Source organism: Thalassophryne amazonica, chromosome 3 (assembly GCF_902500255.1).
Source record: "Thalassophryne amazonica chromosome 3, fThaAma1.1, whole genome shotgun sequence".
Classification (NCBI taxonomy): domain Eukaryota; kingdom Metazoa; phylum Chordata; class Actinopteri; order Batrachoidiformes; family Batrachoididae; genus Thalassophryne; species Thalassophryne amazonica.
In genome coordinates, this window is record NC_047105.1 from 75,231,619 (window position 1) to 75,248,481 (window position 16,863).

The 16,863-nt window shown below is 40.6% G+C and overlaps 1 protein-coding gene across 2 annotated transcripts in view; it reads right to left on the reverse strand.

The window, feature by feature from the left end:
- Positions 1–16,631, reverse strand: part of LOC117507064 (arf-GAP with GTPase, ANK repeat and PH domain-containing protein 1-like) — a 70,893-nt gene extending 54,262 nt beyond the window's left edge. Inside the window, exons 1-2 of one of the 2 annotated variants that reach the window (XM_034166819.1) lie at positions 15,839–16,631; positions 14,205–15,381 (exon numbers count right to left, since the gene is read on the reverse strand). In XM_034166819.1, the coding sequence (XP_034022710.1) occupies positions 14,205–15,294 (1,090 nt within the window). In that variant the 5' untranslated portion in view covers positions 15,295–15,381; positions 15,839–16,631. Of the gene's footprint in view, positions 1–14,204; positions 15,506–15,838 lie in introns of both variants that reach the window. The other variant, XM_034166817.1, reaches the window with a different exon arrangement.
- Positions 16,632–16,863: the final 232 nt, after the last annotated feature.

The following is a 16,863-nucleotide window of genomic DNA, read 5'->3' on the forward strand; positions in this document are numbered from 1 at the left end:
ATTAGTGATTGATCTCTGCTCCCCTCCACAGCATGTCTTTTTCCTGGTTCTCTCCCTCAGCCCCAACCAGTCCCAGCAGAAGACTGCCCCTCCCTGAGCCTGGTTCTGCTGGAGGTTTCTTCCTGTTAAAAGGTAGTTTTTCCTTCCCACTGTCGCCAAGTGCTTGCTCACAGGGGGTCGTTTTGACCGTTGGGGTTTTTACGTAATTATTGTATGGCTTTTGCCTTACAATATAAAGCACCTTGGGGCAACTGTTTGTTGTGATTTGGCGCTATATAAATAAAATTGATTGATTGATTGATTGATGAGTGGGTTAGGGGTGGTGGTGGTGGGCAGGGGGGCCAGGGGAGGGGGTGGTATTGTCCCTACCAAAGCTGAGTCCAAACCTACGCCCTTGTATTAGGGCATGGAAGATTCCACCAAATTTTGGAGGTGATCTGGACCCGGATATTGGATCAAGATTTCACTTTATATAGGCTTTGAAGGATTACATCAAAACTACTTCATGGATTTGCACCAGATTTTCACCACAGACAGATATTAGGCCATGGCAGACTCCACTGAATTCTGGAGGTGATCTGAAACCGGATTGGCAGAAGTCAGAAATCTCTAATTGCTTGTTTTCTTCATTGATTTTAGTGTGAAATCTACAGTCTTGTGTATAAGGAAAGGTGCTTTTCTCAAATAATTTTAAAATAAGCCTCATGTAACAAAAAAATAAAAGTTTTTTTTTTTTTTAAGGAGGGCCGTAACACCTTCAAATTCAAACTAGTAACCCTATTACACTGTTTTTTTTTTTAAGTGTGAAAGGGTTAAGTGTGATAACTCTAATACAATATTTTAAGATCACACTTCATGTGATCTTAAAATATTGTGAGGCTGAAGCGTAATAACTAAACTGTATTTAGTTTTTTTTTTACTGTAACCAGTTAACTCTAATTACATTGTATGTGTAATATCACCTAATATCTAAAACCTTATTTAAGATACATTATTACAAACTGTGATCATTAAGGATATCTTTCAAACTGTGATCTTTAAGGATAGCTTTCATTGGTATTTTGACTTGCAAAAACTGAAATGAATACCTGGAATATAAATTATAGATAATTAAAATCAAATTATACATCATATTAACTATCTGCTTGATTCAACTCATTGATCCCAGTTAAAAAAAAATGAAAAATTTATTTAAAAAATCCAAAGCAGATAAGGCATTCATACATTTCAGATATTCATCACATAAATTTAACATATGAAACAGCTCACCATAATCAACTTTTTTTTTTAATGTCATGAAAAACAATGAATAAACATGGTGATTGTACCAGTGTTTATATACTTTTCAAACAATTAGCTCTAGATTAATGTGACCTTCTCATGTACAGCCTATTCGGAAAATATTCACAGCGCTTCACTTTTTCCACATTTTGTTATGTTACAGCCTTATTCTAAAATGGATAAAAAAAAAATTTTTTTCCTCAAAATTCTGCTGCACGGTGGCTTAGTGGTTAGCACTAATGCCTCACAGCCAGAAGGTCATGGGATTGCTTCCTGCCCTTTCTGTATGGAGTTTGCTTGTTCTCCTCGTAATTAGGATGGGTTAAATGCAATGAGAAAAAGTAGCTTTTGGTAAAATTTTATATATATATATATATATATATATATATATATATATAGTGAGGAAAATAAGTATTTGAACACCCTGCGATTTTGCAAGTTCTCCCACTTAGAAATCATGGAGGGGTCTGAAATTTTCATCTTAGGTGCATGTCCACTGTGAGAGACATAATCCAAAAAAAAAAAAAATCCAGGAATCACAATGTATGATTTTTTTTAAATAATTTATTTGCATGTTACTGCTGCAAATAAGTATTTCAACACCTGCCAATCAGCAAAAATTCTGGCCCTCAAAGACCTATTAGTCCGCCTCTAAAAAGTCTACCTCCACTCCACTTATTATTCCAAATTAGAAGCACCTATTTGAGGTCGTTAGCTGCATAAAGACACCTGTCCACCCCACACAATCAGTAAGACTCCAACTACTAACATGGCTAAGACCAAAGAGCTGTCCAAAGACACCAAAGCAAGATTGTACACCTCCACAAGGCTGGAAAGGGCTACGGGGCAATTACCAAGCAGCTTGGTGAAAAAAAGATCAACTGTTGGAGCAATTACACTATGTAACAAATTTTTATTTTTGTTTTGTTCCTGGGTACACAGGGTGTTTTCCTAACCTGTTATGCCTTAAATAAATAGAAAATAGCTGTTAGTCAACAGAAACTTTGCTTCTGTGATCAGAACAATGATATTTTGAAATTTGTCTGTTTTCAAGAATATTCTCGATTCGCCTTCACTACTACTGAGTAGTCTTCTAGAATATTCTTTAACTGCTAGAACTGTCCAGAATTTTCTATAAGTTTCCAGAATTATCTAGAAATTTCAAGAAACTTTTAGAGCTTTCTAGAACGTAAAAATAAATAAATAAATAAAATCAAAGTTTGTGCTGAATGTAGTCATTTTTTCATAGACTTTAGACATAAGCAGTTGAAATATAACACTTAGAAGCCAGGAACAAAAATTGTGTTACATAGTGTTATTAGAAAATGGAAGAAGCCAAACATGACTGTCAATCTCCCTCGGACTGGGGCTCAAGATCCGACCTCGTGGCGTAGCAATGATTCTAAGGTGAGAAATCAGCCCAGAACTGCATGGGAGGAGCTGGTCAATGACCTGAAGAGAGCTGGCACCACTGTTTCCAAGGTTACTGTGGGTAATACACTAAGACATCATGGGTTAAAATCATGCATGGCACGGAAGGTTCCCCTGCTTAAATCAGCACACGTCCAGGCCCGTCTTAAGTTTGCCCATGACCATTTGGATGATCCAGAGGAGTCATGGGAGAAAGTTATGTGGTCAGATGAGACCAAAATAGAACTTTTTGCGTCAGACAAGCTTGAACCCTCGTGCGCATGCATGAATTTTTTCACGCCTGTCGGTTGCGTCATTCGCCTGTGAACAGGCTTTGAGTTAAGGAGGAAACAATACATCTTTATCATGACACCACAAAGTGAGCAAAGGACGTCATTTTAGTTCATCAAATGCATTTCCTAGTGTCCAGGTGGGCGCTGTCTCAGATGTGAGCTTGTTTCTGAGGATCAGCTGGTCCACTGAAATTTAACATAAGCTGCTATTGTCCACCTGACACAAAGTGGCACACAACGCAATGCAGTTGCAACTTCTAGTTTCCACCTGACTCAAGTTGTCATTGTCACACCCAGTGCCCACGATCTTTAAAGACCATGTCCCCATGTGCTCATATGTGCACCCATGGGTGTCTTGATATTGAAATGAGGTAGAGAGGTGGTACTTTTACGTACGAGGTCTATTAGAAAAGTATCCGACCTTATTATTTTTTTCAAAAACCATATGGATTTGAATCACATGTGATTGCGTCAGACAAGCTTGAACCCTTGTGCGCATGCGTGAGTTTTTCCACGCCTGTCGGTTGCGTCATTCGCCTGTGAGCAGGCTTTGAGTGAGGAGTGGTCCACCCCCTCGGCGGATTTTCATTGTCAGGAAATGGCGGAATGATTTGGGCTTTTTTTCCATCAGAATTTTTTCAGAAACTGTTAGAGACTGGCAGCTGGAAACCATTAGAAAAATTTATCTGGCTTTCTGTGAAAATGTTACAGGCTTGGTAGAGAATAAGGAGTGTTACTGTCGCTTTAAGGACGGCCCCCAGCGGCTGTGGGGCACGCCGTGCTCCGAAGCCGCCATCGAGAGGCTGAACGACCATTTCATTTCTAAACGGATGGCTGTCTGGATCCGTGACCATCGTGTGCCATTTCTCTGGTTATCACAAGAGCTGGACATCAACCATTTTCCGGCAGATTTCACTTTTAACAAGAGATTTTGTCATGGAAAGCCGAGCGGAGGCTTCGCACATCACGATGGATTCGCTACTGGAGCGAGACAAAACCACCTCCGTTTTGGTGTCACAGGACGGCTTTGAGATGGCGTTCAGACAGCTGTCAATTTTTCCATCAAGTGATTATCCAAGAAATTGTGGATGTGCCTGGACGTGCCAGAACATGTCCCGTGAGGCTTCATCACGGCGTTGCTTTGCGCCATGCGGCCATGCGGGTGAACAGTGAAAAACAAATTCATCTTAATGTACTACTGAGTTCACATCATTAGAACTGGATGTGCGCAGTTCATACTGGAGCTGGTGGTCCATGCTGTGGCCGGGCGGGGCCGTGCCGTCTCTCTGCTCTCTGGGGACACACTTTTTAACTTTAAGACCCTCCACTCGCCTTCATCCACATCTTTGGGCAACGGCCCATGCCCAACTTCCCAACCTTCCCCCAGCATCAACAGCTTCACGCCACAGACCAAATGGCATCTTTCATGGCTTGCTGTTGCTATGGCAACTCCGTTTTCCAGAAGCCTCCAGCTTGGGTCTCTATACAATACATGGTCTCTCATGGATACAGTGACATGTGTGAGTGGCATTTGAGAAATGATGTCCACCTGTTCTTATATGGTGCAGAAACTGTGGTTTTTGTACATTTGCAAAAACACGTTTTCTAAATCTTGCCAGAACGGTGGCATAACACGCTGAAATCAAAGGCTCAACGTGACACCATGTAGAGCACTGCTTTAACACAACACACTCCAAACAAATGAACAGGCTGCTTTCAAAAGGCTGACTAACTCCAAGCAGAGGCAAAGCCATCTTATTTACATAACCTTTCTTTACACATAAATTTAAAGCCCTTTACATTAAAATGCATAAAGCATTTTGGGCACCAGTTTTCTGCTCTGCTCACATCTCCTCTGGCCGTGCTGTGATGATGAACACAGCTCTGTGTATCCCAACATTAATTATTCCTGTCCCACTTACTCCAGACAAATTATTCAGGGTCTAATTCATTGCCACATGGAATAAAGATTAAGTATTGATAAAGTTGAAATGCATCCTTTACTTCATCTCGTGTGAATATGTCATGAATATTTATTACTTTCTGACAATATTTAATTAATCTCTTTGTCTTATTGCCAGTTTGGGGAATACCTCAAGAATATGGTGATCCAAAACTTCAGTTGTGCATAATTTTTAAAGTCAAATCATATATTTTTCAAGTATTTGCTGCAAAAGTGCAATGGGGTCATATTAAACATCACAGGCAGCAGAGTGGATTAGTGGTTGGCACTGCTGGCTCACAGGGAAAAGGTCCCAGGTTTACTTCCAGCCTGGTGCTTTCTGTGTAGAGTTTGCATGTTCTTCCTGTGTTTGAGTGGGTTCTGTCTGTGTGCTCTGAAAATGTCCTTGAGTGGCCCAGCCAGAGCCCAGACCAGAATCCTACTGAACATCTCTGGAGAGATCTGAAAATGGCTGTGCACAGACGCTCCCCATCCAACCTGATGGAGCTTGAAAGGTGCTGCAAAGAGCAATGGGCAAAACTGCCCAAAGATAGGTGCACCAAGCTTGTGGCATCATATTCAAGAAGACCTGAGGCTGTAACTGCTGCCAAAGGGGAATCAACAAAGTATTGAGCCAAAAAAACAAAAAACACTTTTTTCATGTTGTCATTATGGGGTATTGTGAGTAGAAATTTGAGGGGGAAAAAGAAAGAATTTACTCCATTTCAGAAAAAGGTTGTAACATAACAAAATGTGGAAAAAGTGAAGTGCTGTGAATACCTTCCAGATCCACTGTCGGTCAGAGTGGGAGTGTATGTAGCCAGGGCCCAGAGCATGGGGTGGGGAGGCACAAAAAACTGGCATTAAATACATTTTTGTGTTGCATGTTCTTAATGTCAATACAATTCATGTTGTAAAAGAATATGATTAAAATGAATGTATAAATGATGCAAAACATAATTCTGCTCTAACAATAATATTGAAAGATCTCTGACGGCCCTTCCACCCCTGCACAGTTGTACAATGGTTTAGCCCAGGCGGCACACTGCCACACACACACACACACACACCCCAAACAAGATCTGACAGAAAGAGGAGAGATGTTTAGTAGAGCTGAAACAACTAATCGAGATAATCGATTCAAATCGATCATTAAAATAGGTGTCAAATAATTTAGTCATCGATCAGTTGCTACATAACTTTGTTTTACCGCAAATGTTTCATTTCTTCCATGTAATCAACCGATTCTGCAGCACGGCTTTGCTTTGAATCTTGAACCAATGAAGCAGTGCTTCGATCTGCTGCTTCCTTGGTTCTTTGTTTTATTATGCTTTTATCGTAATTTTTCCCCACTAAAACCCTAATGAGCATATGTCTGAGTAATATTTACCTTTTTTTATGTTAAACCGACCTGTTATGGTCTTCTGAAACAGTTGATAGATGTACTTTATAACTTAAAAACGTGACCGATGCTAACGTGTTAGCATGTCTATGGCGTTTTCAATGTTAAAATTAGCATTTAGCTGGTGGCATCTCAGCACGTTTGTGTGCATTTGTTTTCTGTATAATAATTAATGGCTCAGCGTTTGTTGTCATAAAAGAGTCAAATGTATTACAAACTAATTTTTTTAATTTATATATTAATCAATCAATCAATCAATTTTTTTATATAGCGGCAAATCACAACAAACAGTTGCCCCAAGGCGCTTTATATTGTAAGGCAAGGCCATACAATAATTATGTAAAACCCCAACGGTCAAAACGACCCCCTGTGAGCAAGCACTTGGCTACAGTGGGAAGGAAAAACTCCCTTTTAACAGGAAGAAACCTCCAGCAGAACCAGGCTCAGGGAGGGGCAGTCTTCTGCTGGGACTGGTTGGGGCTGAGGGAGAGAACCAGGAAAAAGACATGCTGTGGAGGGGAGCAGAGATCGATCACTAATGATTAAATGCAGAGTGGTGCATACAGAGCAAAAAGAGAAAGAAACAGTGCATGATGGGAACCCCCCAGCAGTCTACGTCTATAGCAGCATAACTAAGGGATGGTTCAGGGTCACCTGATCCAGCCCTAACTATAAGCTTTAGCAAAAAGGAAAGTTTTAAGCCTAATCTTAAAAGTAGAGAGGGTGTCTGTCTCCCTGATCTGAATTGGGAGCTGGTTCCACAGGAGAGGAGCCTGAAAGCTGAAGGCTCTGCCTCCCATTCTACTGTTACAAACCCTAGGAACTACAAGTAAGCCTGCAGTCTGAGAGCGAAGTGCTCTATTGGGGTGATATGGTACTACGAGGTCCCTAAGATAAGATGGGACCTGATTATTCAAAACCTTATAAGTAAGAAGAAGAATTTTAAATTCTATTCTAGAATTAACAGGAAGCCAATGAAGAGAGGCCAATATGGGTGAGATATGCTCTCTCCTTCTAGTCCCCGTCAGTACTCTAGCTGCAGCATTTTGAATTAACTGAAGGCTTTTTAGGGAACTTTTAGGACAACCTGATAATAATGAATTACAATAGTCCAGCCTAGAGGAAATAAATGCATGAATTAGTTTTTCAGCATCACTCTGAGACAAGACCTTTCTAATTTTAGAGATATTGCGTAAATGCAAAAAAGCAGTCCTACATATTTGTTTAATATGTGCTTTGAATGACATATCCTGATCAAAAATGACTCCAAGATTTCTCACAGTATTACTAGAGGTCAGGGTAATGCCATCCAGAGTAAGGATCTGGTTAGACACTATGTTTCTAAGATTTGTGGGGCCAAGTACAATAACTTCAGTTTTATCTGAGTTTAAAAGCAGGAAATTAGAGGTCATCCATGTCTTTATGTCTGTAAGACAATCCTGCAGTTTAGCTAATTGGTGTGTGTCCTCTGGCTTCATGGATAGATAAAGCTGGGTATCATCTGCGTAACAATGAAAATTTAAGCAATACCGTCTAATAATACTGCCTAAGGGAAGCATGTATAAAGTGAATAAAATTGGTCCTAGCACAGAACCTTGTGGAACTCCATAATTAACTTTAGTCTGTGAAGAAGATTCCCCATTTACATGAACAAATTGTAATCTATTAGACAAATATGATTCAAACCACCGCAGCGCAGTGCCTTTAATACCTATGGCATGCTCTAATCTCTGTAATAAAATTTTATGGTCAACAGTATCAAAAGCAGCACTGAGGTCTAACAGAACAAGCACAGAGATGAGTCCACTGTCCGAGGCCATAAGAAGATCATTTGTAACCTTCACTAATGCTGTTTCTGTACAGTGATGAAATCTAAAACCTGACTGAAACTATTCAAATAGACCATTCCTGTGCAGATGATCAGTTAGCTGTTTTACAACTACCCTTTCAAGAATTTTTGAGAGAAAAGGAAGGTTGGAGATTGGCCTATAATTAGCTAAGATAGCTGGGTCAAGTGATGGCTTTTTAAGTAATGGTTTAATTACTGCCACCTTAAAAGCCTGTGGTACATAGCCAACTAACAAAGATAGACTGATCATATTTAAGATCGAAGCATTAAATAATGGTAGGGCTTCCTTGAGCAGCCTGGTAGGAATGGGGTCTAATAAACATGTTGATGGTTTGGATGAAGTAACTAATGAAAATAACTCAGACAGAACAATCGGAGAGAAAGAGTCTAACCAAATACCGGCATCACTGAAAGCAGCCAAAGATAACGATATGTCTTTGGGATGGTTATGAGTAATTTTTTCTCTAATAGTTAAAATTTTGTTAGCAAAGAAAGTCATGAAGTCATTACTAGTTAAAGTTAATGGAATACTCAGCTCAATAGAGCTCTGACTCTTTGTCAGCCTGGCTACAGTGCTGAAAAGAAACCTGGGGTTGTTCTTATTTTCTTCAATTAGTGATGAGTAGAAAGATGTCCTAGCTTTACGGAGGGCTTTTTTTATAGAGCAACAGACTCTTTTTCCAGGCTAAGTGAAGATCTTCTAAATTAGTGAGACGCCAACAATTAATTAATAACAATAGTAACAACAACAATAATGGTAATAATAACTAATAATGCTACAATACAATTTTACAGAAAGAGACAAAAGAACTTGATCAAACAAAGGGGTTATATTTTGCTGGATACTGCAAACATGTACCTAGCAATATTTCACCGTATCTCACTGATTGGCTAATTCAAATGACATCATCGTAGAGTTTATTTCAACATGGCGGCGCCCTCGGCAAAGTTGAACTGGACTACTGTTTTCAGGGGTAGACTGATTGAAGGTTTTGCAGACATGACACTGACAGAGAAAAAACAGGATAAACACATGTGCCGACGTTTTTATTCTGTCTTGAATTTGCAGGTTTTGTTCATCATCCCCACCCTACACAGAAAATTACCAAGAATGCAAAAATTATTTCCACCGTGCCCAAAATTATTTCCACCGCGTGGCAAAAAGCGCCGGTGTACATAATTTTGGGCATGGTGGTGAAAATAATTTTGGGTACGGTGGAAATAATTTTCACGACACGGTGGAAATAATTTCAGACATGGTATGCCACGTTTTTGAGCTGCTTTTAGTGTCCGAGAATCCCTCGAGCTGCTTTTAGCGTATGAGAATCCCGCCGCCAGTAGGTGATTTTCTGTTCTAATTCAAACGACTTTATGGCACCCAAAACGGCATTTAAAGATGATAAATTAGCACCAACACTCAATGCCGAGGGTGCTGTTTTATTTAAATTTAATGGCAATTTGTTTCAGTCAAACCACATCTAAGCTGTTTTTTTACATAAGAAAAAAATAAAATGTAGTTAACTGCACATTTGTACCTTTGTTCATGAAAATATCTTATTAAAGATCACAAATTACACTTTAGTCAGGCCTTTAAAATACTTTCGTGGACTCTTGCTGTAATATGTTGTCAGTGGTTGAGATAGTTGCTGTAGGCATCTAAAAATGCTCATAATCAGGTGAAACCTGATGGAAATCTCTTTGTGGTGTGTCGGTGATGTATGTATGTGCAAAATAAAACAAAACACTACTCCAGGTATGTTTTTGACGAGAATACGAGTATAACATCATAACTTTGTTACAACTCAAACGATGTTGCGTGATAAAGGCCTTTTAATAATAACTAACTTCAAGAAATAATGGCAAAACTCACATGCAGGTTAAAAAAAATTAATAATAACAGAAAAAGTAATTGACCTTTAGCAGTCGATATCAATCGACTGCTAAAATAGTCGTTAGTTGCATCCCTAAATAAGACATGTCTTTCCTAAAAAACAAAAAAACAAAAATCAAAGTCCGGATTTCAAAAAAGAAGAGAAAAAAAGGACAGGGAAAGAAAACTAAATGAGGGAAAACAGCTTCTAACCAAATTCTTTGAAAAGAGAGGTGAGCTTGAAAACTAGCTACATTGAGTTGGTGCAATGTGTTCCCCCAGACCCCCCATTTTCTAGAAAAATGGTGTATGACCCATGGTCACAGACGTATAGTCACGAAATGACGTGAATGAAGCCACACACTCTTATGTCCACACCTGCTCACCCCGCGTGTCCAGCCAGCGGGCCCGCATGTCCAGCCGATCCCAAAATTCGCAAAATTCTGCCCATGCTTGTAGAAAGTATTCTGCTCTAATAAACTATATTTAGACATTAAAATGGCTTATTTTAGCCTTCTATTACACACGTGTCTCTCAATAAATAAATATGAACTGTTTAATTTGACCTAACATATGAAAACAATGTTTAAAGTCATATCATTATAGTGGGTGGTACAATGTGGTGCACAGCTTTAAATAAATACAAATCTAAGTTCCAGCTGGTTTTGCAACAGTTCATTTATTGATGGCTAACTCTACCATCACTCTATTTTCTAACAGATGTCTCACAGCAGCAGACATTAGCGTATATCAGCAAGATTTGGTTTAACTTTTATTCCTGATATTGTGAAAACAATATATAAATCATGATAACCACCGAGTCCGAGTTTGGATGAATAATTTCTCTCCTGATGTAATAAAATCTGACAAGCTGTCCCATCACTATTGCGTGTGTCCATTTTGGAGCAAGGCTAAAAGTGTTTCACATACTAAATGCTGATTTCTCCTACTCCTGCTGAGACACGCTTGTACTTGTATGCTCCGATTGTCACGATTATATTAATCTAGATTGAAAAATAAAATGCAGTCCATCTACTGATTTTTAAAACTGATTATACATCTTTTCTGCAGGCTAACAGATCATTAGGTGCTTTAAAATATTAACATCTTAAGACCTGACCTTGAACTGGAAGTGCTTTTTGGAAAAAAATGTGGATGTAGGGTCTCAGGAGGTTAAAGCCTATAGGCTATAGCACCAAAAATACCAAGGAGTGAGGTGACACTTCTACACTTCAACCCAATTTACTGTGGATTCTGAAAGATGTAAGAAATTCATTTTCCCCACTTATAATTCTACATACAATACCCCATAATGACAATGTGAAAAAGATTTTAGTTTAGATTTTTGCAAAACTGCGGGACGAGTCAGGATTGAGGGAAAAATGAATGCAACATTGTACAGAGACATCCTGGATGAAAACCTGCTCCAGAGCGCTCTTGACCTTGGACTGGGGCAACGGTTCCTCTTTCGGCAGGACAATGACCCTAACCACACAGTCAAGATATCAAAGGAAAGGAGTGGCTTCAGGACAACTCTGTGAATGTCCTTGAGTGGCCCAGCCAGAGCCCAGACCTGAATCCGATTGAACATCTCTGGAGAGATCTGAAAATGGCTGTGCACCAATGCTCCCCATCCAACCTGATGAAGCTTGAGAGGTGCTGAGAAGAGTAATGGGCAAAACTGCCCAGAGATAGGTGTGCCAAGGTTGTGGATCATATTCAAGAAGACTTGAGGCTCTAATTGCTGCCAAAGGTGCATCAACAAAGTTTTGAGCAAAGGGTGTGAATACCTATGTACATGTGATTTCTTACTTTTTTATTTTTAATAAATTTGCAAAAAAAACCAAAACTTTTTCATATTGTTATTATGGGGTGTAGTGAGTGGAATTATGAGGGAAACATGAATTTACTCCATTTTGGAATAAGGCTGTAACATAACGTGAAAAAAAGTAAAGCTCTGAATACTTTCAGGATGCACTGTAGGGTCTAGTTAAAAAACAAACAAAAAAATTCTGTGCCTGCTGCTTAAAATAGAAATAAACTGCTTCTTGCCACACCCCCTCATCTCAACCTTTCAGAAAGAGGGCACATAATTAGACCCAGTAGGTGTGTATCACAAAAGTGAGCACAAGCACATACAGTAGTGTTCAGAATAATAGTAGTGCTATGTGACTAAAAAGATTAATCCAGGTTTTGAATATATTTCTTATTGTTACATGGGAAACAAGGTACCAGTAGATGCAGTAGATTCTTACAAATCAAACAAGACCAAGCATTCATGATATGCACACTCTTAAGGCTATGAAATTGGGCTATTAGTAAAAAAAAGTAGAAAAGGGGGTGTTCACAATAATAGCAGCATCTGCTGTTGATGCTACAAACTCAAAACTATTATGTTCAAACTGCTTTTTAGCAATCCTGTGAATCACTAAACTAGTATTTAGTTGTATAACCACAGTCTTTCATGATTTCTTCACATCTGCGAGGCATTAATTTTGTTGGTTTGGAAACAGGATTTTGCTTGTTTACTAGTGTGCTTGGGGTCATTGTCTTGTTGAAACACCCATTTCAAGGGCATGTCCTCCTCAGCATAAGGCAACATGACCTCTTCAAGTATTTTGACATATCCAAACTGATCCATGATACCTGGTATGCGATATATAGGCCCAACACCATAGTAGGAGAAACATGCCCATATCTTGATGCTTGCACCATCATGCTTCACTGTCTTCATTGTGAACTGTGGCTTGAATTCAGAGTTTGGGGGTCGTCTCACAAACTCTCTGCGGCCCTTGGACCCAAAAAGAACAATTTTACTCTCATCAGTCCACAAAATATTCCTCCATTTTTCTTTAGGTCAGTTGATGTGTTCTTTGGCAAATTGTAACCTCTTCTGCATGTCTTTTATTTAACAGAGGGACTTTGCGGGGGATTCTTGCAAATAAATTAGCTTCACACAGGCGTCTTCTAACTATCACCGCACTTACAGGTAACTCCAGACTGTCTTTGATCATCCTGGAGCTGATCAATGTGTGAGCCTTTGCCATTCTCATTATTTTTCTATCCATTTTGATGGTTGTTTTCCATTTTCTTCCAAGCGTCTCTGGTTTTTTTGTCCATTTTAAAGCATTGGAGATCATTGTAGATGAACAGCCTATAATTTTTTGCACCTGCGTCTAAGTTTTCTCCCTCTCCAATCAATTTTTTAATCAAACTACGCTGTTCTTCTGACCAATGTCTTGAACGTCCCATTTTCCTCAGGTTTTCAAAGAGAAAAGCATGTTCAACAGGTGCTGGCTTCATCCTTAAATAGGGGACACCTGATTCACACCTGTTTGTTCCACAAAATTGATGAACTCACTGACTGAATGCCACACTACTATTACTGCGAACACCCCCTTTTCTACTTTTTTTTTTTTTTTTTACTAATAGCCCAATTTCATAGCCTTAAGAGTGTGCATATCATGAATGCTTGGTCTTGTTGGATTTGTGAGAATCTACTGAATCTACTGGTACCTTGTTTCCCATGTAACAATAACAAATATACTCAAAACCTGGATTAATCTTTTTAGTCACATAGCACTACTATTATTCTGAAGTCTACTGTATAATATATGGACTTCAAAGATACATGCATGCTGTTCAGCAATATGTATTTTACAGTGTGAAACAAATTTAATATAGATTGGAGCACTCCAGATTTAGGGTTTTGTTTTGTTTTTTTGGTTCCATGTATAAATATAATGTGATTCTGTAAATCAGGTTAATGCATAACTATCTTTATGCAACCAGATGGCACACTTATGTGTGAACTGGAACATCAAATGTGATAGCCTCTTCCTCCACAAAGGATCAAAGAATAGGATCACATCTCTGCTACAGACTTGATCATTTTTATGCAGCATTATGTCACAAAAGATTCTTCCAGTAGTGTTTTAACTTCAAAAATGAGTTTAGATTTTGACACACATCAGTATGTTACCAGGATAAACTCATGAACCATTTTTTATAAAATCTTGGTGATAAGTCGAGCATATCTGTGGACAGGAGCCTGTACAACATCAGAAAATGTTAAAAGACACTCCGTGGATCATAATTTAGTCGATCTATCATAAATCTAACATGTATGCCATTGCCATGCATGTGGGAGGCCTTACCTTCCTCCTCACTGGAACCCCTCTCCACAGCTGTATAGAGGGGAGGGGCAGCACTGGGCGGCACAGGTGTACTTTTAGTGAAAATTCCACTAATAAACTTGAGCATCTTGCGGTCCCTAGGAGGAGCTCGCTGGGTTGTTCCTCCCTGCTTCCCTTGCCTGAGGTCTTCAGACAGACAATGTAGGTCACTGTTGTCCAGGGTACGGCTTGTACCTTTCCTCTGAGGCCTGGTCACCTCTGCAGCAGGAGGGGCAGGTAAGGATGCAGAAACTGTCTTAAACCGCTCCCGCTGAGGGCTGTCTCTGCTCATTACACTCGTAAATCCTCCACTTACGGGAGCCCCCGGGCGGATGAGTGTGCCCCTCCCATCACTTGCGGCCCAGGATGCTCTGTAAGGCCCCAAAGTAGTAGCTGCCATTAACGGGGACTGGTCCCCGACACGATTGTCCCTGCGATCCAAAGTCTTACCAGAGGTGAAAAAACTCTGGTTGGCCTCTCTGAGATCCCTCCAGCATGCGGTGTTGCCTCCCGCGTGCGACCTCATCACGACTTCAGGACGCTGGCTGACCTGCGGTGGGATGGAAAAGGGGAGGCTGGAACGTGAGCGGCTGCTCAAGTCTGCTCCATTTTCACCCTTCTGGAATAACGAGGGGGGCTCCCTGTACAGCTCCGTCTTTGGGCGAAGGACATCTGACCGAGGGCCCTCTCTGCGCACCCCTCCCTCAGTGTTGGTTCCATACGCCCTCACCAGTTGTTTGACAGGCGGATGCACAAAAGTAGTGTCTTTGATTTTACCAACTGTTGCACCGTGTTTTAAGTTTGCATGAGCGTCACCTCCCTCAGGCTCACTCCGGATCTCAACAGGACTGTCACATTTCACCGTTACCTGCTCCATTTCATCCGGCTGTGCGCGCTCTTTCGCCACCACTTCTGCACATTTGGGTGCTTCCTCCTCACGCTTAGGAGTCCCTTCCCCCTCTGGCAGGGCCTCCTTCTGTACTTCTCCATCCTCTGGCACAGCCTCAATCTTCACCAGGGTGAGGGAAATGAGGTAGGTTGTGCGTCTCTGGGGGTTGGCTGCCTTGCTCATTGGGATGGCAGACTGTAGCGCACAGTGGCACCTGCTGTCTGACCTAGCTGGAGCAAAAAATCTCAGTCATGGCAACCAGGATGAAGGCTGAGGCAGAAGAGAAAGAACATCGCAGATCAGGATCAGACCGTGTTCTGTCTTGTGTGAGGACTTCAGGAGGATCCCACCACTTTCTTTAAGCTTTTAAGCCCTTACTGAATGTGGGACAAGCCTAAAAAAAAAAAAAGTGCTGTGAATTGCAAATTTCCAGGATTCAAAAGGCTGACCTAGCAATGAAACAAGTCTAGACTGTTGTTTTTTTTAATGCCTGCATTAGCCCTGTTCAATGCACGCATCTACTACTGCTCCATGCCACCGATTCATTCATGATCTTTTCCTCTCATTGCTTGGCTTTCTGTCTTCCCTCATCTATTCATCAGATAACTGACATGACAGATGAAAGGATTCCTCAGATTTCAGGCTAGAATTATGCAACAGTCAATAAATACATTCAATCAATAATGAATTAATATCAGCTTATGTGAATAATGAAACCTTATCTTACCGTCATTTTCCCTGCAGAATATCCATTACACAGCTGCTTGTACATTCTGTTTGTGCACACATTAATTGATTTCAGCATCAGATTACCACATCATCAAACGGCATATCAAAAGAAAAAAAAAAAGCCTTAGAAAAAGCTTCAATGGATTCTTCCAAAGGGGTGGAAAAACAACAGGTGGAATCGGCCGAAAAAGCATCAAAATTGAAATCTTTCACTTGTCGTGAAGCATCTGGCAGCTGGAGCCTCCATTCCACAATGTCATGCATAAAATTATCAACGCAACAGTCAGAGGGTCAACGTGAGCGGCTGTAAAACATCCGTTACATCCCGAGAAAAATGAAATCAAGTCGCCGGATTTATGCAACACAGGAAACAGTGTATCTTCAGTGGAGAGCATCTGCTCTCGGTCACTGCATCCTCAGCGCCTCATCCAATTAGCAAGTCAATAAAATGTGTCTGTGAGGGAGAGGAAGCCCACCAGCTCAATGCAGCCCCTCCTCCTTTTTTCCTCTTCACACTGCCACACAGCCTCCTGCTAGCTCCCGCTAGCGTGCCACACCGCTGACTCTATGCTGGAATCAGATCAGGAGAACAGGAGAGATGCTCGCAGAGGCAGCAACGGTAGTCCTCTTCCATGGTCAGGTTTGCATCCGTGCTGACAACAAAGAAAGAGGAAAGGAAGGGGGAGGGAAGAAAAAAATCCACAGCCCTCTCCTGCTAGTGCATCTTCTCAGTCTCTCCTCTCTTCTTCCTCCAGAGCAATTTATGTGCAGCTCCTGCTTTGCTCTCCCTGCAGCCTCAGTGTCGATCTGAGGTGAAAAGATGCAGAATCGAGATGTGCACGGACAGCTGCAGCAAGAAATGACAGAAAATGCAGAAAACAGTGTGCAGCTTCGGTCAGTAAATCTGAAAGAAAAACAAAAATGGTTAATTAAAATAAAACTGCAGCTCTGGAATCTTTAGTATTGAGGAGAAAGTAAAGTGACATCTGCTCATCTCCTTACACATTCACTAAAATCATCAGC